At 43.6% G+C, this 25,865-nt stretch overlaps 2 protein-coding genes across 2 annotated transcripts in view; both read left to right on the top strand.

Annotated features, from left to right (window-relative positions):
• Positions 1–724: 724 nt before the first annotated feature.
• On the top strand, positions 725–22,066 carry gnaq (guanine nucleotide binding protein (G protein), q polypeptide). The gene is made up of 7 exons (XM_063210306.1): positions 725–1,712; positions 2,918–3,102; positions 7,361–7,515; positions 9,760–9,888; positions 13,391–13,520; positions 16,304–16,457; positions 17,324–22,066. Exons 1-7 carry the CDS (start codon positions 1,577–1,579, stop codon positions 17,512–17,514), a joined length of 1,080 nt encoding a protein of 359 aa, XP_063066376.1. The 5' UTR covers positions 725–1,576; the 3' UTR covers positions 17,515–22,066.
• Positions 22,067–22,761: 695 nt separating this feature from the next.
• LOC134458154 (guanine nucleotide-binding protein subunit alpha-11-like) overlaps positions 22,762–25,865 on the top strand; it is a 10,405-nt gene continuing 7,301 nt past the window's right edge. The window contains exons 1-2 of the mRNA XM_063210307.1: positions 22,762–23,121; positions 25,401–25,585. Coding sequence (XP_063066377.1) covers positions 22,995–23,121; positions 25,401–25,585 — 312 coding nt within the window. The 5' untranslated portion in view covers positions 22,762–22,994. The remainder of the gene's footprint in view (positions 23,122–25,400; positions 25,586–25,865) is intronic.

Genomic DNA, 25,865 nt, shown 5'->3' on the forward strand with positions numbered 1-25,865 from the left:
CCTGTCTAGTTCTACGACTCTGACTGCAGCGAGAATGGTTTGCAACATTGTATCACTTGGCTTTATTGTGCATCGCGAGTAGGGAGTACATCTTCCCTCCCCCAACTTCCCAGTGAAGGGCCATAGGGTCAGCTTGGTTTATGTCTTAGCGACGGTGGGAAGAAGACATTCTGAGGACATGACAAGCCTCTCCTATGGGCGTAGAAGGACTCCTCTTCCGTCCCATGACATCCAACTGGACTTGTTGAGGCGTGGAGAGGGTTTGTCGACTGGGAGGTGGTCGCTCAAAACAAGTAGGCTACATTTCGGTTCAACAATGGAAAATAACAGCTAAACACGAAATAAACTAACTGTATTTTAAAGTAAAAGTAACATATCCAAATTAACGCAATAGTAGCCTAAACCATGATGTTTGCGACGGGAGTTGGGGTGTTGCTCGATGGTGAAACAAACAAAATAAAACAGAATATGGCACGTGCCTATATCAATTGGATCACAAAACAAATAGCGGATGTGCTAGTGGATGCATCGTATTACTACTTTGTGACTGTTTAAGAAGTTGTGGATGTGTCGTGTTTCACACACTCACTCACTCACTCACACACACACACACACACACACACACACACACACACACACACACACACACACACACTCACTCACTCACTCACACACACACACACACACACATTGGGTGAAACTGCTTCCTCAGCCAGGCAGCCAACACAGCGCCCTCCCAGCCTAACACACCCCTCCTCAGTTCAAAACGTCACATGGCAGGGGAGTGGATGGTGCCTGTAATGAAATTACATATGGAATAGCCGAAAGTGGGAATCGAAGGTACTTCAACAGGAATTAACCGGGTGCAAAATGCCACAGCTTATTTTTCAGGTATGCGGTCAAAATAGCGTGCATCGTGCTCAATTTTGTTTTCTACAAGCTTTGATATTGTGTTCATAGGATTTTCCAATAGATAACTGTATTCCAGTCTGGTGGTTCGAAGGGAATTGGAGTGAAAGTCCGCCATATTCAGCTTTACCACGCCCGGAGTCGAGCTATTGGGGGAAAAGACTTGAATATAAAACATTATTTTGAAGCGTTTGACTCTATTTTTCGGGATTGTCAAACGCAAAATAGCAGCAGGACTTCCCCGTTTTTTCGTCCGATGAAGCATTTGATTTTGTTAGGAAGAAATACCTGATAAGATTGAAAGACCACAGCTAATAAGAACGGATGACTATGGAGACAGTATTCCAAAAGGATCTGTTGCTCAAGTAAGAATTAAAAGGACATCAACAGGGCTTGGATTGCACTCTTGGTTTGTGTGAGATACTGTTTAGAAGGTATTCTTATGTTCGGGGTGATCCACGCCACAAAATAGGTGGTTTTGTATGATTTCCGCGGACAATTTCATGAATCGAATTTTACATCTGTTTTCTTTGGGCTGGAAAACACACCATCTTCGTGCGTGGCAATAGGTACACCCATGCATCGGTTTATGGTTTCCCTCGATGGATCTTTTGTAAAGTCTTGAATAAACATCACAGTCACCCACGGCGTTTTCTTTCGGAGAATCATGACTCTGGACTCCATAATGGCGTGTTGCCTCAGCGAGGAGGCAAAAGAAGCCAGGCGGATCAACGACGAAATCGAGAGGCAGCTCCGCCGGGACAAGAAAGACGCCCGTCGCGAGCTCAAGCTCCTGCTACTCGGTAAGAAAGGGCGAAACCTCCCTTGTTCACACAGACGTTCCTCTTCCTAGACATGTTTGCCGTGATTGCTGTCATTTATGCAAAACTTTTGTGTATGTAAATAAGGCGGTAGACGAGACAGCGGCATAAATGTAATTATGGGCATGGCTGGTGCGGTTTAACCCACATTTCACCGATAAAGACACGAATTTGTGTGAATGATAATCTTTTAAATCTTGTAGCGTGGTAGGCGACATTGCCATTCACTCGTTATTTGTAAACGTGTGGGTGTTCACAAACCTTTGCAGCTCTGTAGTCTCCAGATGTAGAGCTACACTACAGATTACTGACACCTATGTCACGGGCAGCTATCATCATGTCAGAGCTGTTTGTTTTAAAGCCATACATTAGGTTTAGTACTTCACGTCCATCAGAATGCAGTAGCCTACTGTCTACTGTTTCCTTGAACTGTAATGGGCGTATTACACCCCCCCCCCCCTCCACACACACACACACACACACACCACCACCACACACACGCCTTGGCTATATGAACCATCATTGCATCCCCTCTCTCCTACGAATTAAACACAATTTCTTTTGCTGTAACTCACTGTAACCACATGGCTATCAACAAAGGCCCCATGACTATGTTCCATGCTGTAGTAAAAGCAGGCGCTGCGGGGTCACTGTTATTGACAGTAGCCTCTGCCCCCTCTGCTGAACCCATTGACGCTTCTCATAGGCTTCATGCCATCAGTTTTAATCAGCAAAACCGCCACAAGTTCTCTAGTAATCTGGATGGCGCATCCCGGCCCAGTTCAGCTGTCAAAGTAACAAAGTAAAGAGATGTGAGAGAATGCTGGACTGTAGGTTTGTTTATGCTTTAAGGCCTACACACAGGCCAGATTCCACCATTTATGGCCACCACTTGCTGTGTTTTGTTGTGCGCTGCCAGAGATATTCTATAGAGATATGCCAACATAATAGGTTGCTATGGGCACCTAACGCGACCAGGTTCCGGTCTGCCTAAAGGGGCGTGTCATAATGCTCCTACAATGAATAGAACAGTCCTTAGGTCTGCCTAGGTCTGCCTAAGGGGGGCCATAATATAACCAGGAAACAATGGGCCAATGGAACCTCTCTCTCTCTACTCTCTCTGGCGCTGCCTCTCCCAAACCAGCCCTGACCTTTGCACCTTGCCCCCTCTGTACTCTACTCGGTAGGCACTGGCGAGAGCGGGAAGAGCACCTTCATCAAGCAGATGCGTATCATCCATGGCACGGGCTACTCGGAGGACGACAAGCGCGGCTTCACCAAGCTGGTGTACCAGAACATTTTCACCTCCATGCAGTCCATGATCCGAGCCATGGAAACCCTGCAGATCCCCTACAAGTATGAGCACAACACGGTACGGATACTGGGATACCTCCCTCCCTCGCTCGCTCTGCTTTCTCTTTCTTTCACCTTATTTATGCCTGTTTTAGAAAAAGTGTACAATGTGTACTGTTTGAAAGGCATTGAATGCAAACACACACACACACACACACACACACACACACAGCCAGAGCGTGTGGTTTTATCTGAGACGAGAACCAGGGGGTTAAGTTAACCCCAAGTGGGCCCCGTTTAGTATTCTGCGTTAGAATAGATTTGGGATTACAGGCACAGTCTGTCCCAACAGGAAGTTCCAGACAGTGTGGATTGGCTTGGCACTGACCTGGCCTGACAGAGGTGTCTGGCATCAGAAGGGTGTGTTCAGATATCTCCACTCCCCTCACCAGCAAGCCTGCTGAACCTGCAAGGGGTTTACACAGCATCACTAAGGGTGCATTCCAATATGCAACCTTTCGTCCTCCACTTGTGCTTGTGGCCTCACCCCGCCTCCTGGCCCCTCCTCCTTGGAGAAAACAATTAAGTTTCCCAGCTGTCAGCCCAGCCACAACAACTTTTGGGGGACTGTTTTTCATTCACCATCCAGTTTGCAAATGAGAAAATGACTTTACAATTGAGCTTTTGCGAGATATTGAAATATAATGCTATTATCAGTGATGTCATCATGACGTATTACTTCCTGGTATGAGGCCACAAGCACAAGTGGAGGACGCATGGTCGCATATTGGAACGCACCCTAAAGCAATGCTATACCTGTCAACATTCAAGTAGCAAAATCCGGGAGATTTTTATGATTGGTGGCAGCAAAAAAACGAATGGCTGTCGGGTCAGGGGTCAGAAATTATGGGAGATTACCTGGACTGTATTAGGAGAGCGCTGGGAATCAGGTGGAAGATGGCTCTGAAATCCAGGAAATCCAAGTATTGGCAGCTACGAACAGGCAGAATCCGAACTACCTAGTGCACAAGGGTTAAAACGATGTAAACAACACTGTAACAACAATGTAAAGCAATGTCATTAACCCAATGTTGAGTGAACGATTGAACATTTCGGACACAAAGATTAAGTAGCCCTACATGTTCAAGTCAGAATCGTCCCTCACAGATCATTTCAAAGAGGCGCCCCCATTACTTGCATAACACACAGTAGTAGTGTAGTAGTAGTAGTGACTAGTAGAAGTCAAGTCAGATGTCACAGTGGCTGTTACATGGTAATGAGACTCAAAAGTTAAAAAAGGGTAAAAAAAAAAGGTATTGAACATCAGTCTGTTACAAGTTATTATATTAGTTAATTCTGTTGTGATTTTTGTCTTCATTATCAGCGTTCATGTTTCTCAGTTGTTTGCACGCTATATCAACTTTTTATTCGGGCTTTTCAGAAAGCTAAGTTGGAGTCGTGTGTTCTGTTTTGGGTCTAATGCAAGTGAACAGTGATGTGTAATAGTAGCTTACTGTCATAGAAAGCAGTTGCACATTACATGCATGGGGGAGGCAGTCATTATTGCAATGTGATGTACTATCAGAGATAATTCAGGAAAGAATATACTGTCATGTACTATCTTTGGTAATATTGTGACTCAGATGAGTCTTGATGAGAAGTTATTACACATTATTGTTGTCATTTAGAGGAAGTGAAGTTTGGTCACAAGGGGGACGGGGGGAGGGGGGGCATAGGCTGTGTACTCAGCTGTGTCCCAACTGAGCTCCCATTCATATTAGCAGAGGGAGCACAGTACTCCCCATGACTTCACCTTTGCTCAGTAGTAGTTGTAATATCCTGTAGGGCTGTCACAATACTGTATCAATTCAAGAACTTGTGATATGCAGACAGAGTCTCGATACTGTATCGTGATGCAAGAAGGCAGTGTAGTGATATCCTCTTTCAAATTTCTGTTTACCCTTCATTCCAGAACACAACCCCTTGATATGATGTGATGGTGCTTCCAGCTTCAAATCAATCAATCAATCAAATCAATCAATTATGTTTAAACTTTTTTTTACATTATTAGCAACATCTTGTAACCTATTCTACTTATAAACAGTCATCAAAAAGATACATTTTGAAAAATCATGGGGGTGTATCGAACCGTAGGTGATAAATCCGGATAGGATCCGAATTGAGTGTGTTGTTACAGCCCTAATATCATCCAGTGTATTCAGCTGCGTCTTGAGCCGCCTTGAGTCTGTCTTGTGTCTCGCGCTCCCATTCATGTTCTCCAGAGAGAGCACGGCACTCCCCATTGCCACTCCACCTTTACACCAAGTAGGCCAGCCAGGCAGCTCATGAGACCGAAGCCACTAGAGAGAGAGAGGGGGGGGGGGGGGTGTCGGGGGACAGAATCACTTTGGTTAATCATGCAGCTTGGCCTAACGAGATTTACCCAAAACGCACACACACACTCACACATAACACACGCACACACACGCACCCCCCCCCTCACCTCCACAAGCTATGAAATTAATTATACAATTTCACTGCCTTACAGAAAATTGTGCCGTCACCTCTTTTCCATTTCCAGTTAGAGCCTGAAGCGAGGCCTAGTTCTGCTATCTTGGTGTGTGTGTGTGTGTGTGTGTGTGTGTTGTAAAAAGTGTTACGGTGTGTCGCCAAAGTCTCACAAAAGTTACTCGTTTGTGGGTCACAGTGTGTGTGTGTGTGTGTGCGTGTGTGTGTGTTAGTGTTATATTGAAGAAGTGAAAGCGAAACCTGGTTTCGTTTGAACTGGGAACGCAGACATAATTGGGCCAGACAGACAGCTGCGTATGAGGCGTATTGAGACGAGAAGTGTATGGAGTAATAGTAGGCCTAAGCTTCATGATGATGTTGCAGTAGCAGTATTATGACTTATTAAAACAACAAGTAATAGTAGTCTGAGTAATAGTAGTTGTAGTACTTACTACATTTGGACAAGAAGTATTGGTAATAAAACTCGTAGTGCTACTTGTAAGAACAGTAGCCTAACATTTAGTAGTAGTAGTACCACTTAATGTATTAGTAGTAGTAGTAGTACCACTTAATGTAGCAGTAGTAGTACCACTTAATGTAGTAGTAGTAGTAGTACCACTTAATAATGTAGTATTAGTAGTACCACTTAAAGTAGTAGTAGTTGCACCACTTACTATAGTAGTAGTAGTTGCACCACTTAATATAGTAGTAGTATTAGCAGTATTTGCAATCACTATCGTAGTGGTAGTGTACTTATAAGAACATTTAACACTTAGTACTATTAGTAGTAGCCTTTGATGTAGTAGTAGCAACAGCAACAACAGCAGCAGTAGTAGTAGTCGGAACACTTGGTAGTATTCGTAGTAGCACTTCTATACATATACATATAGTAGGAAGTGCAGGAGTGGTAGTAGTAGTCGTAACACTTGGTAGTATTAGTAGTAGCATACTATTAGTAGTATATATATATATATATGATGAGCTCTTTTCCAAAATGAGATCTATCCATTTTATAGAATGTTGGGGAATTGACATTTTTGTATTGGGCATTCCATTGAATTGCATTGCAAAATGATTTTTATAGAGGTTTAAAAAGTATTTTCTCAAAACATTTGAATGGCAAGAATTCACACATAGATGATAGGACTTCTTAACAGTCAATTCCAATATTAAAATGCAAAAAGTCAAAAATGGTGGATATAGCGTTTTGGAAAAGAGCTCTTCATATACATGCTGTATAGTAGTAGGAAGCGCCGGAGTGGTAGCAGTCATGGCAGCAGCCATAGTAGATGAGTGCCAGCGTATGAAAGGCTTCTTTATTATCTCTGTACCCTCTTAATCTTCAACTCATTTGCCCCCACTGCTGTCTCTGGTGGCATCAATCAGGCAACACATGACTGAAAGGCGCTCTTTGTGTTTTTCCCCTCTGGTTACGCAGAGCAACAATTGTCTCGACATCTCGACCTCCTGTGTGCATGTGTGTGATCAGTGCATGGGCATTGTGGTGTGCTAGGTGGAAATCATGCAGAGTTGGAGTTCACAGTTTGCTCTTCTGTGTGTGTGTGTGTGTGTGGTGTGTGTGTGTGTGTGTGTGGTGTGTGTGTGTGTGTGTGCATGTGCGTATGTGCGTGTGTGATCAGGGCATGGCCAAAATGGTGCATGAGGTTGTCTGTGTGTGTGTCTGTGTGTGTCTGTGTCTGTGTGTGTGTGCGCGTGCACATGCACATTGCCTGATCTTTTCTGAGGTTTCATGAGGTGGACGTTGAGAAGGTGTTCACTGTGTGCTCTTCCCTCTGTGTGTCTGTGTGTGTGTGTGTGCATGTGATCAGGGCATGGCCAACGTGGTTCGCGAGGTGGACGTGGAGAAGGTGTCCTCCTTCTCCAACCCGTACGTGGAGGCCATCAAGAGCCTGTGGATCGACCCCGGCATCCAGGAGTGCTACGACCGCCGGAGGGAGTACCAGCTCTCCGACTCCACCAAATAGTCAGTGACTCTTCTCTTCTCTTCTCTTCTCTTCTCTTCTCTTCTCTTCTCTTCTCTTCTCTTCTCTTCTCTTCTCTTCTCTTCTCTTCTCTTCTCTTCTCTTCTCTTCGCATCTTTTCTCTGATCCCCTCCTCTCTTTGACTTGTTTTCTCTGCTCTGATCTTCTCTTCGCTTTGAATTGTTTTCTCTTCTCTTCTCTTCTCTTCTCTTCTCTTCTCTTCTCTTCTCTTCTCTAGACATCTTTTTCTCTTCTCTTCTTTTCTCTGATCCCCTCCTCTCTTTGACTTGTTTTCTCTGCTCTGATGTTCTCTTCGCTTTGAATTGTTTTCTCTTTTCTAGACCTCTTCTTCTTTTCTCTTCTCTTCTCTTTCCTAGACCTCTTCTTCTTTTCTTTTCTCTTCTCTTCTCTTCTCCTCTCTTTTCTAGACCTCTTCTTCTCTTCTCTTCTCTTCTCTTCTCTTCTCCTCTCTTTTCTAGACCTCTTCTTCTCTTCTCTTCTCTTCTCTTCTCTTCTCTTCTCTTCTCTTCTCTTCTCTTCTCTTCGCATCTTTTCTCTGATCCCCTCCTCTCTTTGACTTGTTTTCTCTGCTCTGATCTTCTCTTCGCTTTGAATTGTTTTCTCTTCTCTAGACCTCTTCTTCTCTTCTCTTCATATCTTTTCGCGAATTCCTCTCGTTGACTTGTTTTCTGTTTTCCTCTCCTCTCATCCTCTCTTCTCTTCAACTCTTTTTCTTTGTTTGTCTTTATCAGACTCCACCAAATAGTCAGTTCCTCTCTTCTTTCTCTTTTATTCTCTTTTCTTGACCTCCTCTTTTCTCTGATCTTCTTTTGTCTTTGACTTGTTCTTTTTTTTTTCTCTTCTGAATCTAGTCTCTTTTCCTGCCCTCCTCCCGTTCCCTCTCTTCTCAACCTCTCTCCCATCTTTTTTTCCCTTCAACTTTTTCTATTAGTTTGTCCTCATCCTCTTCTCAACTGCGTCCCCTCTCCTCTGTCTCTTCTGCTCTCTCATTTTCTCTTCAACTCTCTTCTTTTCTCTTTTTCTTTTCACCCTAAACCTCTTCTCTGTTTCTGTCTTCACTTCTCGGCCGTTTCCCTTCTCTTCTCTTCTCTTCTCTTCTCTTCTCTTCTCTTCTCTTCTCTTCTCTTCTCTTCTCTTCTCTTCTCTTCTCTTCTCTTCTCTTCTCTTCTCTTCTCTTCCCCGTCTCTTCCTCCACGGTGATTCAATTAAGTCATTTAGTTGGCCTGTGCCTTTGAGTAGCAATCGAATTTGGCAGCAAAAACTGCTTTATTAAATCTTGGGCCCATGTCTTGGTCCTGAACTCCAGTGCATGAATTACCTGTGGAGCAGCATGTTAACTTGTGTGTGTGTGATATCAGGGCATGGTATGCCCAAAGTAGTACATGAAGTTGGCATCATACAGGGTTGGAGTTGCCTTTGTGTGCGTGTGCGTGTGCGTGTGCGTGCGTGCGTGTGTGTGTGTGTGTGTGTGTGTGTGTGTGTGTATGTATGAACCACTGGCCAGTCTGAGCAGAAGTCAAGATCAAGATTTAATCTTTGGAAGGGGGATGAGCATTAGTTAGTTTGTTTGTGGAGGTCGTCGGGCCTGGTGTTTCAGTCTATTGTAAAAGTCCAGCTTCACTTCTACCTCTGTTTTTGTTAAGTCATGTGGTGATGGGGATGAGTAGAGGGACAAGTCGTACACTTTAAAATCATCTCCCTCTATTCGCAAAACAAAACCCAAATGATTTTTAATTCTATCTGCAGTTATTAATGTTCTGTACTTTCCAGTGGAACATGTGAGATGTGTATAACAAAAAATATCGACATACTGTGGACTCCTCACACAATCTCTTAAAGTGATTGGATGTAGTGCATGCTCTGAGTCTTCCTCTTCTCTCTCTCTCTCTCTCTCTCTCTCTCTCTCTCTCTCTCTCTCTCTCTCTTAAACTTACTGGGGCAATGGACTATTTTAAAGACAAATGGTGTAGTTTTGATTGCTTCTGCTCTGTGACAGATCAAGATGATATTTTTTTTTCCCACCTTTTAACTGAATGATTGTCTTTGATTTTGTTTAGGGTAGGTGGTTTCTGTTAGTGTTCATACTTTTTGATTCAAAATAAAGCGCTTTAAAATTCAAATAAAAAAAATCTATCTCTCTCTCTCTCTGTCTCCCTCTCTCTCTCTCTCTCTCTCTCCTCTCTCTCTCTCTGTCTCCCTCTCTCTCTCTCTCTCTCTCTCCTCAGCTACCTTAATGCACTGGACCGCATCTCCGAGACGGGCTACGTGCCCACTCAGCAGGACGTGCTGAGGGTGAGGGTGCCCACCACGGGCATCATCGAGTACCCCTTCGACCTGCAGAGCGTCATCTTCAGGTAACCACCCACAGCGCTCACTAGGACTTTTAGGGCTGTAACGATACACTCAACTCACAATTTGCTACGGTTCGATACACCCCACGATTTCACATTTGCTATCGTTATAAAATAAAATTATAAATAAAAGTGATGGTAGTTTATAGGTAGAATAGGTTACAAGCAGGCTTTTAGCTAGGGGGGCGTCTGGGCGTCTTTTCGACGCCCTATTTTGAAAATAACAAAAAATTGGACGCCCTACTTTTTTAGTAGGACTCCCTAAAGACGTCCTATTTTTTCCACTTTGTCTGCGTTAACCATGCTGATGTTCAAAATTCGCCGAGTCCGAGCTTTCCCACGATGGACGATTTTTATTTACACCGCCATTTTGGAAGTTTTAGAAGATAAAATATAAAATACACCTAACCGGCTCCATCCTCCAGGTCTGTCCTACGCTGCGCTGCGCAGCGCAGCGCAGCGCATTCTGCTCGTCCCCCCCTTCCCCCTCCCCTCGCGCTTCTGCGAGTCTGTCCCTCGAGTCGCTTAACGTCGCAATGATTCTTCATTAAAAGTTTTGAAGCTATGTTGGGCAGAAAAACCATGTGGAAACGTCATACTAATGTAAGCTCGAGAATGTTATGGTGTGGTCATTTTAAGCAACAAAATTTGCTCCTCAAATTGTAGGAAATTGCGTTTGAGAACATTAGAAGTGTACAAATTTTGCGGGGGAGAATACCCCAAGATCGCCCTAAAACACTTTAATAAACAATGGAATCATCCGATGCGAGGCACGAGTTTGGAGTTTGTTACAACAGACGTGACCGCTGTAAAATAAAAACTTAACAGGCAATGCTTTGATCATGTCTTGTTAACTTTGTTGGCCACGAAGCATAGTGACCAAAACTTAGCAGCAACTTTGAAAAATGGTCAAGTCATCATCAGAAGAAAACGGCCGTCTTGTAAAACATGTGCTTGTGTGAAAAGGTAGGTAGGGACTTTGCGACGCTATTTAATGCCTACATATTACGTGAACAAAAATGTCTCTAATGTAGCTGCACTTGCAATATGGCCAAACTTATTCGAGAAAACCTGATGCAGCCCGAGTCCAAATTGAATGCATCAGAAGTGAATTCGCCTTCTTGTTGGGTGCGTCACGTGTACATAATAGAATATATGCGCATGTAAATTTCAGCTACCGTATTACCTGAAATATTTTGGAGGGCAGAAAAACTATTAGGTAATTGAATCTTCTTTTCTCTACCTACCATTCAACCATGAGTGATTGGCTCTGTCCACCCACCAGTTTGAACTAAATAACTAAGAAATAAGATTTTTTGGTTCAAAAAGTTCAAAAGAAAAAATAAAACGGAATTTGAGAAAAATTAAAACGGATTTCATAGGGCCCTACTTGTGCCTGCGGGTCGAGGCGCCGCGGGGCACCTGCGACGGCGTGCGGTAAAGCCGTGCGGCGCCACGCACAATGACAGGTTAAAGAAAGTTAGATACCCTAAAAAAAATCCTGCCTAAAAGCCTGGTTACAAGAGGTTACTAATAACTTTTAAAAGTTTAAATATAATAATGATGATTTGAAGCTTGGAAGCATCATCACTTCATATCATGTGGTTGTTTCCTGGACTGCTAACAAACTTTGAAAAGGCATATGCCGATACAGTGTCCTTGCATCACGATACAGTATCATGACTCTGTGTATCACGAGTTCTCGGTTCGATACAATATTGTTACAGCCCTAATCACTTTACATCAAGCTGCATTAGTCTGCATGTCACAGCATTACTCTACATAACATTACACTACTTCACATAATGTTGCTTTACATTACGTTGTTTTACTTAAAGGTGCCCTTTGTAGGATGGTGACCAGAGTAGGTATATTGCAATGATGCTGCTATTGCCAAATTTGATCTTTTCATGAATATTTACTGAGTAATAAACTAATATTTAGTAGTATGTATGACCAAAGAACAGTATATTTTGCAGCTAAAAATGTCAATTTTTGGAAATTCTTAAGTTAACATTACTTTACATGACGCTGCATTGCGTAAAATAATGCTGCATTACTTAACATTAATAGTCATTACTTTAAATGTTATTTTGTAATGTAACAACAATTGTCGTCCAGGTCATTATATCGTGTTATATCCAGGTTATGGCATCACGTTATTATAAAAATGTATCCAGATCAATACTTGGGTTATGTCATCATATACTTTAGTTGTGATCGGCAGAGTCTTGCAATTGGTTTCCCTAATGTAAGACCAGAACTGAGGAAGCCAAGTTCCACAAGCAAATCCAGTGTCTTCCAAATGAACTTCCACTCGCACTACACTATGCTCAATGTGTTATGGCTGGTTAGGGAAAAGAGCTTGCCCCTGGATCAACGTAGGGTTAGATGCCTCGCTCAAGGGCACTTTAGCCATGGATGAGGGTGCTGTAGTAGTAGACCACCCACGTCTTTCGTTTATTCCTCACATATATAGAGGTAATGGGCAGAATGGGACATGCCGTGAAATTGCAGAACGAGACCCACCAAAGACGTGTGGTGAGTGAGGAAGGGGGAGGGATGGTAACATGTGGCCCTCGTCCTCTCAGTCATGGAGAGTCTTGAGTCTTTCTTCCTTTTATCTTTATGTCTGTCTTGCGGTTAATGTCGTTTGTGAGGTTTTGCTTTTAGGTGGGGACAGACGGTGGTATACACACACTCTCACAGCCTCACATGTGCGCCCTCGTGCACACTCTTGTAAAAAAGCCATTTTATGTCCCAGGACACTTGCTCTTGCTGTTAGTCTCTCTTAAGTTCTCTGCAGTCGTAGCGAATGTCGTGGGTCATAAACACCTCTCTCTCTCTCTCTCTCTCTGTCCGTCTCTCTCTCTCTCTCTGTTCTCTGTCTCTCTGTCCGTCTCTCTCTGTCCGTCTCTCTCTGTCTCTCTCTCTCTCTCTCTCTCTCTCTCTCTCTCTCTCTCTCTCTGTCCGTCTCTGTCTCTCTCTCTCTCTCTCTCTCTCTCTCTCTCTCTCTCTCTGTCCGTCTCTCTCTCTCTCTCTCTCTCTCTCTCTCTCTCTCTCTCTCTCTCTCTGGAGATTAACCTTTACCCCTTGGCTCTGCTCGCTGCTTTACTGTGTTCAGGCCAGCCAGGCCGTTGCTGGTAGCCTGATTATCATCGACTTTCAAATCTCTTCGAGACTTGGTCTGACCAAGAGCATAACAATTAACATTTCCCAAACAGCTTTTCCCAAATGGCCTCCCTTGGTTTGCTAATGATTGTTTGCTTCCCAACAAAGTGGGAGGAGTTCCCATATTTGCGGGAACTCAGAAAGTACTTGCATTGACTCTTGACCTGGCTGGTAGCAACACTGAAGCTGTTGCGTCACTAGGAGGGCACGGCCTGGCTACAGTGCTGATGTTGATGATAATCAGGCTCTCTGCCGGCCTGATAGTACCTTCCTTGTGCTCTCCCCTCCTGATGATCTCATGGTCGTCTTCTGATTGGTCTGTCTGTCCCGGCAGGATGGTGGACGTGGGGGGTCAGAGGTCAGAGAGGAGGAAGTGGATCCACTGCTTCGAGAACGTGACGTCCATCATGTTCCTGGTGGCGCTGAGCGAGTACGACCAGGTGCTGGTGGAATCGGACAACGAGGTGAGTCAATGAGGGAGTCTAAAGTGACTAGATGCGCCTTCCGATATCCAAACTCCTGTCCTCCACTTGCGTGCCGTCATATGTGACTTGTGGAGTCATGCTTTGCGGACGTCGTGCCTCCGTGGAGAAAACAGCAAAGTGGTTGCGTTCCAATATGTGACCTTGCTTTGTCCACCTGTGATTGTGGCCTCGTACCAGGAAGTAATATGTCATGATGACATCATTGACATCAGCATTATATTTCAATATCTTGCAAAAGCTTAATTGTTCAGTCTTGTTCTCATTTGCAATTGGGATGATGAATGAAAAACAGTCCCCCAAAAGTTGTTGTGGCTAGGCTGACAGCTGGGAAACTTTATTGTTTTCTCCACGGAGGAGGGGCCAGGAGGCGGGGTCAGGCCACAAGCACAAGTGGAGGAAGCAAAGGCGCATATTGGAACGCATTCAGTTTGTCAGCCGCTGTCAGCCAAGGCACTCCCAACTTTTGAGGGATATTATGTCCCCTTCCAACATCCTGATTGCAATTGAGAAAATGACCTTGGAATGTGCTTTTTTGACACTTTAAATTAAACTTCTGTCGTCAATGATGTCAAGGGAGGATAGGAGTTAGGATAATGGGAAGAACTCAAGGAGGGATGTCCTCAGTGCAACGCCTGCCAGCCACCAGCAGGGGGAGTGATGCTTAGGGTTTCTGTCTGTCTTTATTTACTGTACAGTTTGTCCCTCTGCTTTTCTCTCCACCTCTCCCTCACTCTCATTCTCTTTCAAATTTTCATCCGGGTTTTAATCTGATTGACGGTGTGTGAATTCTCTCCTTTACCTAATAATACCTGTGTTTGCCTATTCTCTCCATCCATGTCTGCTATGCTACGCTTGCGCATACACACACACACACACACACACACACACACACACACACACACACACACACACACACACACACACACACACACACACACACACACACACACACACACACACACACCTTTCCGTAGCTGCAGACATGTGTTGTGTTTTCCATGGGCGTTCCTGCTATACTGTTGTAATTAAAGGCTCAACAGGTATTAGTGCTTGCACCATAATATTTTTAATAATATTTGCTCACGACATGTTATTGTAAAGCAGTAATTAAGTTTTAATTATTTTTTTCTGCTCAGTATTCCATTGAACACCATCGCTTGCATTTGTGTATGTTCTTGTTGTGTGTTTGCACGGATGTGTGTGCGTGCCATCTTTTAATTTTATGTAAAATTATTTAAAAAATATGTAGATGTAGATTAAGTCTTAAAAGTAAATCTTATGTGTGGTGAGGGCAGAACGGGTCACTGTCTGTGTTTTGAAAGAGTTGCTTCTGTGAAGCAGTGATGTGGTTGTTATGAGGTAATGCAGGAGATTCCAAAACTCTTCCAACTTGGGGATTACTTGAAGTTTTCAGAAACGCTCCGGGCCCACCTCTGACTTAATAAAACATAAAACTCAAGCAAATAGTCAATAGCAACATACGCACAAATTTTATTTTGATTTTTAGAAAACGATTTCAAGGCCCACTTGGAATACCTTCAGGGCCCAACGTTTGAGAATCGCTGAGGTAATGCATCACTGTGGGCTCAACAGGCTGCAGTTCAGCATATGTCCAGCAGGTGGCAGTGTTTGCTCACTCAGGACATTTTAGAAGAGCATACGGTATGAGCAGTAGGGGTTTAGCCATTATTTCAACAGTTGCTTTCATAATTGTATGAACGGCTAATCTGTCTGTGCTGCTGCTTGACAAGCCACTAATACTGTACCAGGCCTGTCAGGTTCAGCGTAGCGCCCTCCTGTGTTACAAAACTGCAACTGCACAACCATTACATTTTGTCGATTTTGATGTGATTTTGTTTGAGTTTTTAAACTTCAACCAAAATATGTCTAATAGTGGCATGAAAGAATGCTGGAAGAGGTTGAAGGACCATTTGTTCATATGTGTTGACTAGCCTGGGAGGAAATGAGCTGGAGGATGGGGAATACTGTTTTTTTTATTTTAATTGTGATCCACCACTAGATGGAGGCAAATCTGAAGTTACTTGCTTTGAATGCCTGCGAAGAACTCCAGTATTTTTTTATTATTATTATTTTTTTTTCTAACATATCAGCCAGGACGGTGTTACAGAAGGTCATTACATTAGTGGCACTGTGAGGCAGGGCTACTGACAACTTTGCTAGGTCTCAGGAAAGGTCATCATGTGAAAGGACCTCCACCCCCCACCCAATATATACAATTTAATTGGGACTCCATTTGGGGCCCAGTCTATCGCTAACTCTGGGATAACTGACTGTTTGTCCCCCCTTCACTGCTGGGTAGTGAGGTGGCTTACCGCATGAAGACACCAGAGGAGACGAAAGCTACAAAGTGTCACTGGACTGTTTACATAGCAAGAGTGATACGAGCGATAAAAGTGACAGAGTATGACCGTTTAAAGCACAGTGACATTCCAATTGGCTGCGGTAGCAGTCGCCGAACCGCTTGGTAGCTCATTGCCATAATATTCGCTAAAAGGTTCACCTACAAACTGTTGCTCAAATCGCCTCTTGTTGCACAAATCGCTTTGTCTGTTTTGCCGCCAGCTCCTTTATACAAAGTCAGTTACTTCTGCCACCGTTGTCGCTTTTGTCGCGTTCAGTATGTTTGCACGGTTAGGCTGAAACATGGACACACGGTTTATTAATAAATGTAAATAATAAGAATAACCTTGCCAAATTTGTTTTTTTTTCTTATGTTTTTTACGCTCTTCTCTTCCTGCCAGAACCGCATGGAGGAGAGTAAAGCGCTGTTCCGCACGATAATCACCTACCCCTGGTTCCAGAACTCGTCAGTCATCCTCTTCCTCAACAAGAAGGATCTTCTGGAGGAGAAGATCACCTACTCCCATCTGGTAGACTACTTCCCAGAATACGATGGTGGGTAGGAGAGATGTCTGCAAATATATACATGTACATAAATATCATTTCAAAAATAGTACGACGCCAAGACACTCATCTTCTGTAAACTTAAAATGTCTTTATTATGGGCATAGCGTGATTAAAGCACTTAGGTGCATATCGGCTAAAAGCTTTGATGAAGGCCAGGTAGCGCTCCAATTGGACATTAATTTATTATTCAGTTACAACCTTTCACTTATTGAAGGATTATCCAATACTATATTAAGTAATTGTGTATCTAGTAGGGCTGTAACAATATTGTATCGAACCGAGAAATCGTGATACACAGAGTCACGATACTGTATCGTGATACAAAGAGGCAGTATCGTGATGCGCCCTTTTAACGTTTTGATACCCATCTGCCCAGAAAACAACCACATGATATGAAGTGATGGTGCTTCCAAGCATCATCATTATTATATAGAAACTTTAAAAAAAATATTTGTAGCCTCTTGTAACCTATTCTACCTTTGAACTATCATAGTTTTTATTCATAAAGATTATAATGTTGGCAAATGTAAAATCGAGGGGTGTATTGAACCGTAGGTCATGAATCGTGATACAAACCGAATCGTGAATTGAGTGTATCGTTACAGCCCTAGTATCTAGTGTAGTGTAGTCTTATGTTATGCACTTTGATTGTACTGTAATAAATACGTACTACACTAGTCATCATACAGTGCTTCTCATTGATAATGGCTTAGACTAAAAGCTTATACCATTATTTTTAATTATTGTGCAGTGCAGTGTTGAAATGAGCTTGACTGGCCATGTTACGGTCGAAACTGACAGGGCATGATTGATATGGTTGCCAACTGACTGGTCGTGTTATGATTGCTTGTCAGGTCCCCAGAGGGATGCCCAGGCGGGCCGGGAGTTCATCCTGAAGATGTTCGTGGACCTGAACCCGGACAGCGACAAGATCATCTACTCGCACTTCACCTGCGCCACCGACACCGAGAACATCCGCTTCGTATTCGCCGCCGTCAAGGACACCATCTTGCAGCTCAACCTCAAGGAGTATAACCTGGTCTAGAGCCCCCCAGCACACACTTCACTCACTTCAAGATGCCTACAACCTGGTCTAGAGCCCAGCACAGCACACACTCACTCACTTCAAGATGCCTACGGCCTCTCCCAGGGCCTCCACGCCTACAGCCTGTCTAGGGCCCATTCACCACTCCCGTCTCCTCCGCCTACAACCTGGTCTACAGTCTAGGCCACACTTCAAGATGCCTACGGCCTCACCCAGGGGGCCCATTCACCTACAGTATCCCTGCTCGGCCTACAACCGACCATGCCAACAGCCTGTCTTAGGCCAGTTCACCTGTTCCTATTTCTCCTCCTCCTCCTCCTCCTCCTCCGCCTCCGCCTACAATCTTGTCTAGGCCTGGCGACACTTCAAGACACCCCCCTAGCCTACAACCTGGTTTAGAGCCCAGCAACACTTCAAGATGCCTACAGCTTCCCTAGGGCTCTTTCATCTATCCATCCTCAGTCTCCAGTCTCATCTAAAGCCCAACGACACTTCGTCCCATCCACCTCTTTAGATACCTACACCCTGGTCTAGACCCCAGCATCTGTCCCATGACCGGAAAGGTTGTCGTCTCGAAACCCCCCTCCCCCCACCCGCCTATAGATTCATTCACTTAAGAGAACGCAAACACGCTTCTACTACACAGACTCATCTACTCACTCAGGAGATGGGTTGAAGCCGGTCGCTGTGATTTTTTTGTTTTAGTGAGCACCCTCACCACATCCTCATTCCTCCTCTCTTCTCTCCCCTCCCGTGCTCTAGACCAAATCCACACCCCATCGCCATCGCCACCCCCACCCCAGACCTGGTTGAAAAGGCGAGTGTGCGATGTGCGAACATCCTTCATTTTTTTCTCTTGCGCTTACATCACAGCCGTGGTGGCTGATGTTTTTTTAAAGACGCCTTCTCCTGAACACGGGCTACGATATCAATACTTACCCAGACTGTCCACTGCTGTGTACTTATTTATTTGCACCTTGGCGCTTGGTCACAGGGTCCATCTTGAATATTGTTGAATTATTATTATAATTATTATTATTGTTATTATTCCATTTTAATAATCACTTGTCAGTGAGTGTTTACTGTGCAGAAGAAGAAACGCAAATGTGTTTTTCTTTTTGAGAGAGTTGCTCTAACAAACGTAGTCTGCCATGACCACACCCCTATCCTGACCACAAAGTTTTTTTTTGTTTTTCTTTTGTTTTTTGGAGGAACTTGTTTTATGTTCCAAAACGACTTTATTTCTTTCCTTATCCAAACTACTACCCCCATCCCATCTCCAGGATGAAATTTGAAGAATGTACACAAACACTTTTAATACTACAGACTGCGACTGTCTGGCTGACTCGTTTTTGTTTCTGGGCACAAAATATTCATTTATTACCAACCTTCAAGATGGACTACCTGATGTCTGTTTTTTTTTTTTTTTTTTTTTAAACTTCTGTTTGTATATTTAATTACTGCAACTAATTAAGCATTCAGTCACTCGCCTGAAGGGGAGGCTAACACATGCGGTAGGCAGGTCTTGGCTTGGCACTCTTCTCTCTCTTTCTTTTTCTCTCTCTCTCTCTCTCTCTCTCTCTCTCTCTCTCTCTCTCTCTCTCTCTCTCTCACACACACTTTTTGACATGAGAATGAGTGTATATTGTATGGTTGTTGTGGTATTATGCTATGGAGTTGAATCGAATTATGTGCCACATTTTTTGTTGTTGCTATTTTATTGTTCTCAGATATGCTTGTCATATATAAATATATTGCCAAATGCATATAGCACCACTAAAACCACCACCACCACCCTTCCCCTACCCTCACAGACGTGCACACTAATACACACACACACTTATTAAAACATATACCACTCCCTAAACATATACAAAGTCACAATCATGTCTCTACAGCAGTGTCAGACGTCTGGTGTCCCTTAGCCACACTATAAGGTTCAAAGTGTTATGATCTCAGTATGGCCACTTCTCAAGCGCATCTTCTGCCCTCGTCTGGGGCGATTAAAGGCGCTAGTTACATACTGGCTTCCCTCATAAGGATCTGTGGTTTCCACTGCTGCACTTGTGTGTTAAAGTGATGCTTTCAACCATTCCGCCTTTTTTTTGCCAAATCAATTTCTGGCCCGTTAAGTCGAGTAGCCATGTTTTGTTTGTTTTTTTTGTCAGTGCAATATTGCACCTCAGAGGGAGGGAGTGAGGGAGGAGTGTTTTGTGAATTCTTGATTTTTAAATTTACTCACTTTGTTTTTAAAGTCACAATTTCACTCTTGTGTACAATCAAGTAATTGTGGAAGGAACTGTGCTTTTTATGTCGCCACCCACTTCTCACACTCTCCTCCCCCCCTTCTATTTTGATTTCACGACGTTATGATGGTCTGTTTGATGAGCGCTTTCCTCTCGACCAATCAAAATGGGCGTGGAGGACGGCCGACATGTGAGCTGCCACACCCACATTTGCCAAGTCTCTGGACCTCCAAGGCCCTCAGCCTGGGGTCACGCTCTCCAGTTCATTTCTCACATTCGAGCAAGTTCCTCTTGTTTTCCTTTCGAAAAAAAAAAAAGAATAATTATTCCTTGCAAAAGGGCTTTTTAACAGTTTTTTTTGTTGGTTGTTATTTGTTTTTTTGCTGGTATGGTTAATATAAAGGTGTTTTGCATTAAGACTATCTTGAGAAATATTAGTGGACGTTGAGACTCTACAAGGGCTTGTGGTACAGGGGTGAATTCAGGTAAATTGGGCCACTTTTTTGCATAGAAGTTAATGGAAAAAAGTGACCCAATTTACCTGAATACACCCTATAAGTTTTGGAGAGGATATTGGAGCAGTTCCCATAAGAGAGGCGCTGAGGAGGACCGTACTCTTTTTAAGGAGCCTCTTACGGGGACCACTCAGCCCCCCAATCATGCGCTCAGATTTTGCTTCTGGAGACGACTGAAACAAGGAGTGTCATTTTTTGAAGTTTTGTATTGTTGAGCTGTCTGCTAGTTTCTGTACCGTTGAAATTGTGCAGGGGGTGAGACTTTTGGAAAGGTGTGCAAGGGTGGGTGGGTGGGTGCGGGGGGGTTAATTCTTGAAGAAATGAAGCTAATTTTTAATGAAGACCGGAAAAATAAGACCGTCCAGTCCAAAAACCATGGTACTAGTATTTCACTGAGAGAGAAATGCTCTTTTTCTTTCTGTATTCGAAAAACAAAGAAAAAATGTTGCGATATTGCATCGGGGAAGCTTGACTGGAAGTGCGGAAGCTTACTGGCACAGTCTAGTCTTTCTCTTCACACTTCCTTGTGGGGCTCTTTTTTATCAAAGCAGCACATTGTGCGGGTATGCAGTGAGGCGGGATGCTCAGATTTCCTTCTTGCATTCCCAGCCGACCTGCTCGCCTCTGCTTCTCTCCTCTCCCCGCCTCCTGGTCCCACCAGGGCCCTACAAGCACCTGTGTACAATGCTTTGTCTTACTGAGTGAAACATTGGCCTTTTTTAATTTACGTTCTTTGTTTGGTTGTTTTCTTTTGAAACGTTTACAGACCAGACTATTGAATTGCAATTATATATATATAGATGATGAAGATGGAATGGTGTCTGTGGAAATGCAACTTTTTAAAATTTAGTTCTGGAACACGAGTTTTCCCTCCTTTTTTCTGAATGTAAAGAACATTCCTGTCCTGTACAGTACTCTAATGCTGGCCAGAAGTCCCATCACTCTCTCTCGCTCTCTCTCTCTCTCTCTCTCTCTCTCTCTCTCTCTCTCTCTCTCTCTCTCTCTCTCTCTCTCACACAGTCACCCCCTGAACTCTGGACTACTGAAGCGGCTAGCATGTGAAGTCTCTGTGTTTGCTAATTCTGAAGCCTTTTTTTATTTGTGTTGGGACTCCTGTGTACATTGTGTACAACACCTGTGACTGACGTGCTGATGGCCAGCTTAGCTCTGCCCAGCCACGCCCGCCCACCCACGGTGACACGCCCTCACAGGGACCAGGTCGCCGGTACGGGACTTATTGTGGCTCTCCCTGCCCGCTTGGGGTGGAGGTCACTCGGGTGTGTGGACACAATGGACTGCAAGTTAACCTCTCGGGCACTCACGCACACATAAACATACACCCTCACACACCCTTGTGCGGAGCACTGGACTCTAGTCGGCCAATGGGTGTTTATTTGGGGCGGGCGGCTTTGGGCATCTTCGACTGATGCCTGGCACCAGAGCAGCAGCAGCAGTGCTTTCGAAAACAACAACCATGATGATGATGGTGATGATGCTGTCAGTACTGTCCCCATATCACAGAACAACCGGCAGGGGTTTCGACGAGTTAAAAAGTGGATTTTGGATGCTAATGATTTGCGCTACCATTTCGTATACAGAAGAAATGGCACCCTAAAAAAATCTCTTATTCACAGCACAAGGCTTCCCAGTCGCAATGTGCTGCTTCTCACTCTCAAATGTCTTTGTATTCCCTAGATCTTTTCTTTTTTTTCTCAAAGCATTGTCATTAGAACAGTCTTCTAAAATGCTTTCTAATTAAATGTTATGGAATAAATTATTCCAGTTTATAAAAGCCAAGCTTGTATCTTTGTATCACTTTGTGTGTGTGTGCGTGTGCGTGTGTGCGTGCGTTTGTGCGCTTGTTTACATTAGGCCTATGAAAGTTTTCAGTAAGTCAAGCAACAGTTTACCAGGGGAAAGTAACTAAATTAGGCTACATGTACATGTAATTGAGTAGCTTCTATGAGTACTCTGCCATTTTTAAGTAGTTTTTAAAAAAATGTTACTTTTACTTGTACTTGGGTAGGCCTACATTTTGACCCAAGCACGTTACTCAATTAGGCTGCACTAGATCCTGGCGTAAAGAAAAAAAGGCTGATCGAGACAAAATGGCATGCACAATAATAAAACAAGAGGAATTCTCGAGAGGAAAGCTAATTAAAAGTTACTGAAAAACTGCTCCAATTACATTTTGGTGAAGTACTTTTTACTGTTCCTTGAATAGAGTATTAGATGGGTAGGCCTACTTTTACTTGAGTAGAATGCAATTAGCAAAGATACTTTAACTTGAGTACCATTTTCTTTTCTCTTTCCACCTCAGGTTTACATTCACTACTCAATATCACCACTGCCTTTGCAATCACAGGTAGTTTATTCAGTGCAAAATCTCTACTGAACAATCCACCTCGGGGCTCACGTTTCACTAGGAACACCTGAAATGCAACCCGCCCTGTTACTCCGTGTCATTCCACGTAGGAAGCGGAAGAATGCAGTATTTTACTTGAGCGCAGACGCTCTGGAAACTCCTCGTCTCGGGAATTTTTACGCGTAAGATTATTCATAAGTATTGCGTTTCGCCGTCCATTTGAATTAACTTTGGTAGACGAGGAGTTCCATCTCGGAGACCATTTTTGTGTTCAGATTTTATGTAATATTTTGGAGGTTGGAAGTTCATCTTCAAAGGCTACGACTAATAACTGAACAGGTGGAATTTGTTCAGATGGATGAGTTTGAGTGTTGCTTATCGGCCGATGACAGGGAACGCATCCGAATCCACAAAGCTATAGAGAGACAACTCAATCGTGCCAAAAGGGACTCGCAGAGGGAAGTCAAACTCTTGCTATTAGGTAAGTAGTTCTATTTTGGAGTGCGACTTTTGTGTTTATCCTCATGGCTAATGGTTTTCCAGGCTGCATTCCTTCACTCACCTGGCTGATTTTGTGCGTGCCACTATTGACCTTGTCCAGCGCGCCTTACAAATTTAGAGTACTGTAAAATTTAAATCAGAGAAAAGTTAATCAATTCGTAAAAACTGGAGTATCTTTCCTATCTCAGCATGCATTAACTGTTTACAGAAGCATTCACAGAGGATGCATTCAAATAGCCTCGGTTATGCAAAATAGGTATGCTTTGGAAACCACCGTGGGCTGCTTCAGCTTACCGTTCTGGTGAGATGCCCAGGTGAATGATTGTAGATGAAAGATGTAGTCTACTGACAGTTATCTTCAATATCGTTCATCGTCGACTTGTCCGCGATGGTTTCGCTTACGCTATAACGTAGAATGGCATCCACATTTTATAACTCAGTGGAGTTGACTCAGAAGAGATTTGCCTCTATCGCACTCCTCAAGTCGGCTACTGGTTTCCTAGGCCTATTGCACAAGCCCCGAGAAACATGCAAAAATATGTCCAAGAGTTATAATGAAGTATGTTTCCTCGTTCTTTGCCATGTTGCCTTCATTGTCTTATCACTGTTTTGCGCCAAACCTGTTCAGCGTGTAGAGAAGTTGCATATAGCCTAGGCCTAGGGAAGAAAAAGGCACATCTGATCTGTAGGCTACCCTGTGCGGTGAAAGTGTTTCCTGACAACTGCATTTTTCGCATTTCTGCAGCAATCTGAGATAGGCCTACAGAGTTGGAGGAAGCAATCTGATTCAGGCACTTAAAAGGAGTCCTTACGCATAAACGATATAGGCCTAGGCGCAGTCGTACGCGTTCTTTATAGCCTAAAGAATACATTAATTTAGAGATGACTGTGAAGAAAGTCACCATTTGCCCACACCTGTCTGGGGATAAAATACAGTATTCAATTGCACAATGTACACACAAACAATGTCTCCATGAGCCACCAGGTAGCGCCACACAGCATCCTACTCAGATTACATTCACACTAAACATCCCATTGCTGGCTGACCGAAGTAGCCTGCCCCTGGTGGCTGCCCCTGTTTTCAGTGTCCTCACTATTTGGGTTATTTTATCTCGTCAGAGGAACAGCAGTTTTACCTGCAGCACTTACCATGTTACTTATCAGCCTATGTGCACTTCACTGTAAGCACTATTGTATCAAGACAGACACATGACTGTTTGTAATACTGCATTTTTATGTGACCTTTATTGTTATATGAAATAATGAATAAAGATTCAAAAAGTGTTTTATTCCGCCTATCACACATGTGAGTAGTGTGCAGCTATGACATTGTTTCCAGAATCAGTTTTGGGTGCTCAGACACAAGTTGGAAGATGGTGGTGCTCAGTCAGTTGCACCTGTCAGTTACCGGACCTGAATCTGTCACTAATTATCGGCTATCTTTTTAAAAGAAAATTGCAGTGTATGACAGGAGAACTGCCGTTTTCCCCCCCGAAGTAGTTACTGGAATATTGTACGGCGTATACTCAATATATTGCACGGCGTATACTCAATATATTGCACTGCGCAGTACAGAGTAGTGCAATGTTGTTGTTTTTTTGTTTTTTTTTTCATTTCCAAATGTAATACTGTAGTATGAAGCAATAATACTATTGGAAATACATTGCAGGAGTTTGGTGCAAATCAAATCCATAGGCTATGAGTCTTATGCAGAGCTGGTTTTACCAATAGGCAAACTAGGCAATTACCAAGGAGCCCACAAATTGTAGCCTGATTATCATCGACTTTCAAATCTCTTCGAGACTTGGTCTGACCAAGACGGCCTCCCTTAATTTGCTAATGATTGTTTGCTTCCCAACAAAGTGGGAGGAGTTCCCGATTCTGCGGGAGCTCAGAAAGTACTTTGCTCTTGACCTGATTGGTTGCAATGCTGAAGCTGTTGCGTCACCAGCAGGGCACGACCTGGCTACACAAATTGGCCCTCAGTTGCCCCCCTCAACTGTTCATGGTAAATACTGGTAAACACCAGTACAGAGCCGCTGCTGGTCTTCTGTCGTTAAATAAAGGACAGGTAATAAAATGAGAAATTAGAAGTTTCTCTCGACACATAACGGATGAAAAGTCCTATATCTTCTCCCGATCCACATTTATGATCCATGTCTCATCAGGAACAGGGTGTGTCCTTCCGTCCGTTGTCCTATTTTTTGCCACATTTGCATGCATATAATGCAAATGTTTACACTGTCTTTTTGTTTGCAGGCACGGGAGAGAGTGGGAAGAGCACGTTTATCAAGCAGATGAGGATCATCCATGGGGCAGGCTACTCCAATGACGACAGGCGCGGCTTCACCTCACTCGTCCACATGAACATATTCCAGAATATTCAGGCGCTCATCCAGGCCATGGAAACCCTGCGGATCTCATTTGTGGACAGCAACAACGAAGTACGTAGGTCAGGGGTGGGGAACCTTTTTCATTCAAAGGGCCACTTCTAATTCATCCGAGGGCTGTAAAGTCCTCCGAAGCCCGTACTATGAACACAAACCAGGATTTTCACCTTCACTTTAGGCCTATATTAAGGGCAGCCACCTTTTAAACAAACACCACCTTCTCTAGGTTCCCTTCATATAACTTAATTGTATTGCAAATGCATTTTCTAAGATTCCTTTACAAAATATGACATATTTCATGTGAAGCTGAATGACATTCAAATTATATTGGGGG

Source organism: Engraulis encrasicolus, chromosome 11 (assembly GCF_034702125.1).
Source record: "Engraulis encrasicolus isolate BLACKSEA-1 chromosome 11, IST_EnEncr_1.0, whole genome shotgun sequence".
NCBI classification, from domain to species: Eukaryota; Metazoa; Chordata; class Actinopteri; order Clupeiformes; family Engraulidae; genus Engraulis; species Engraulis encrasicolus.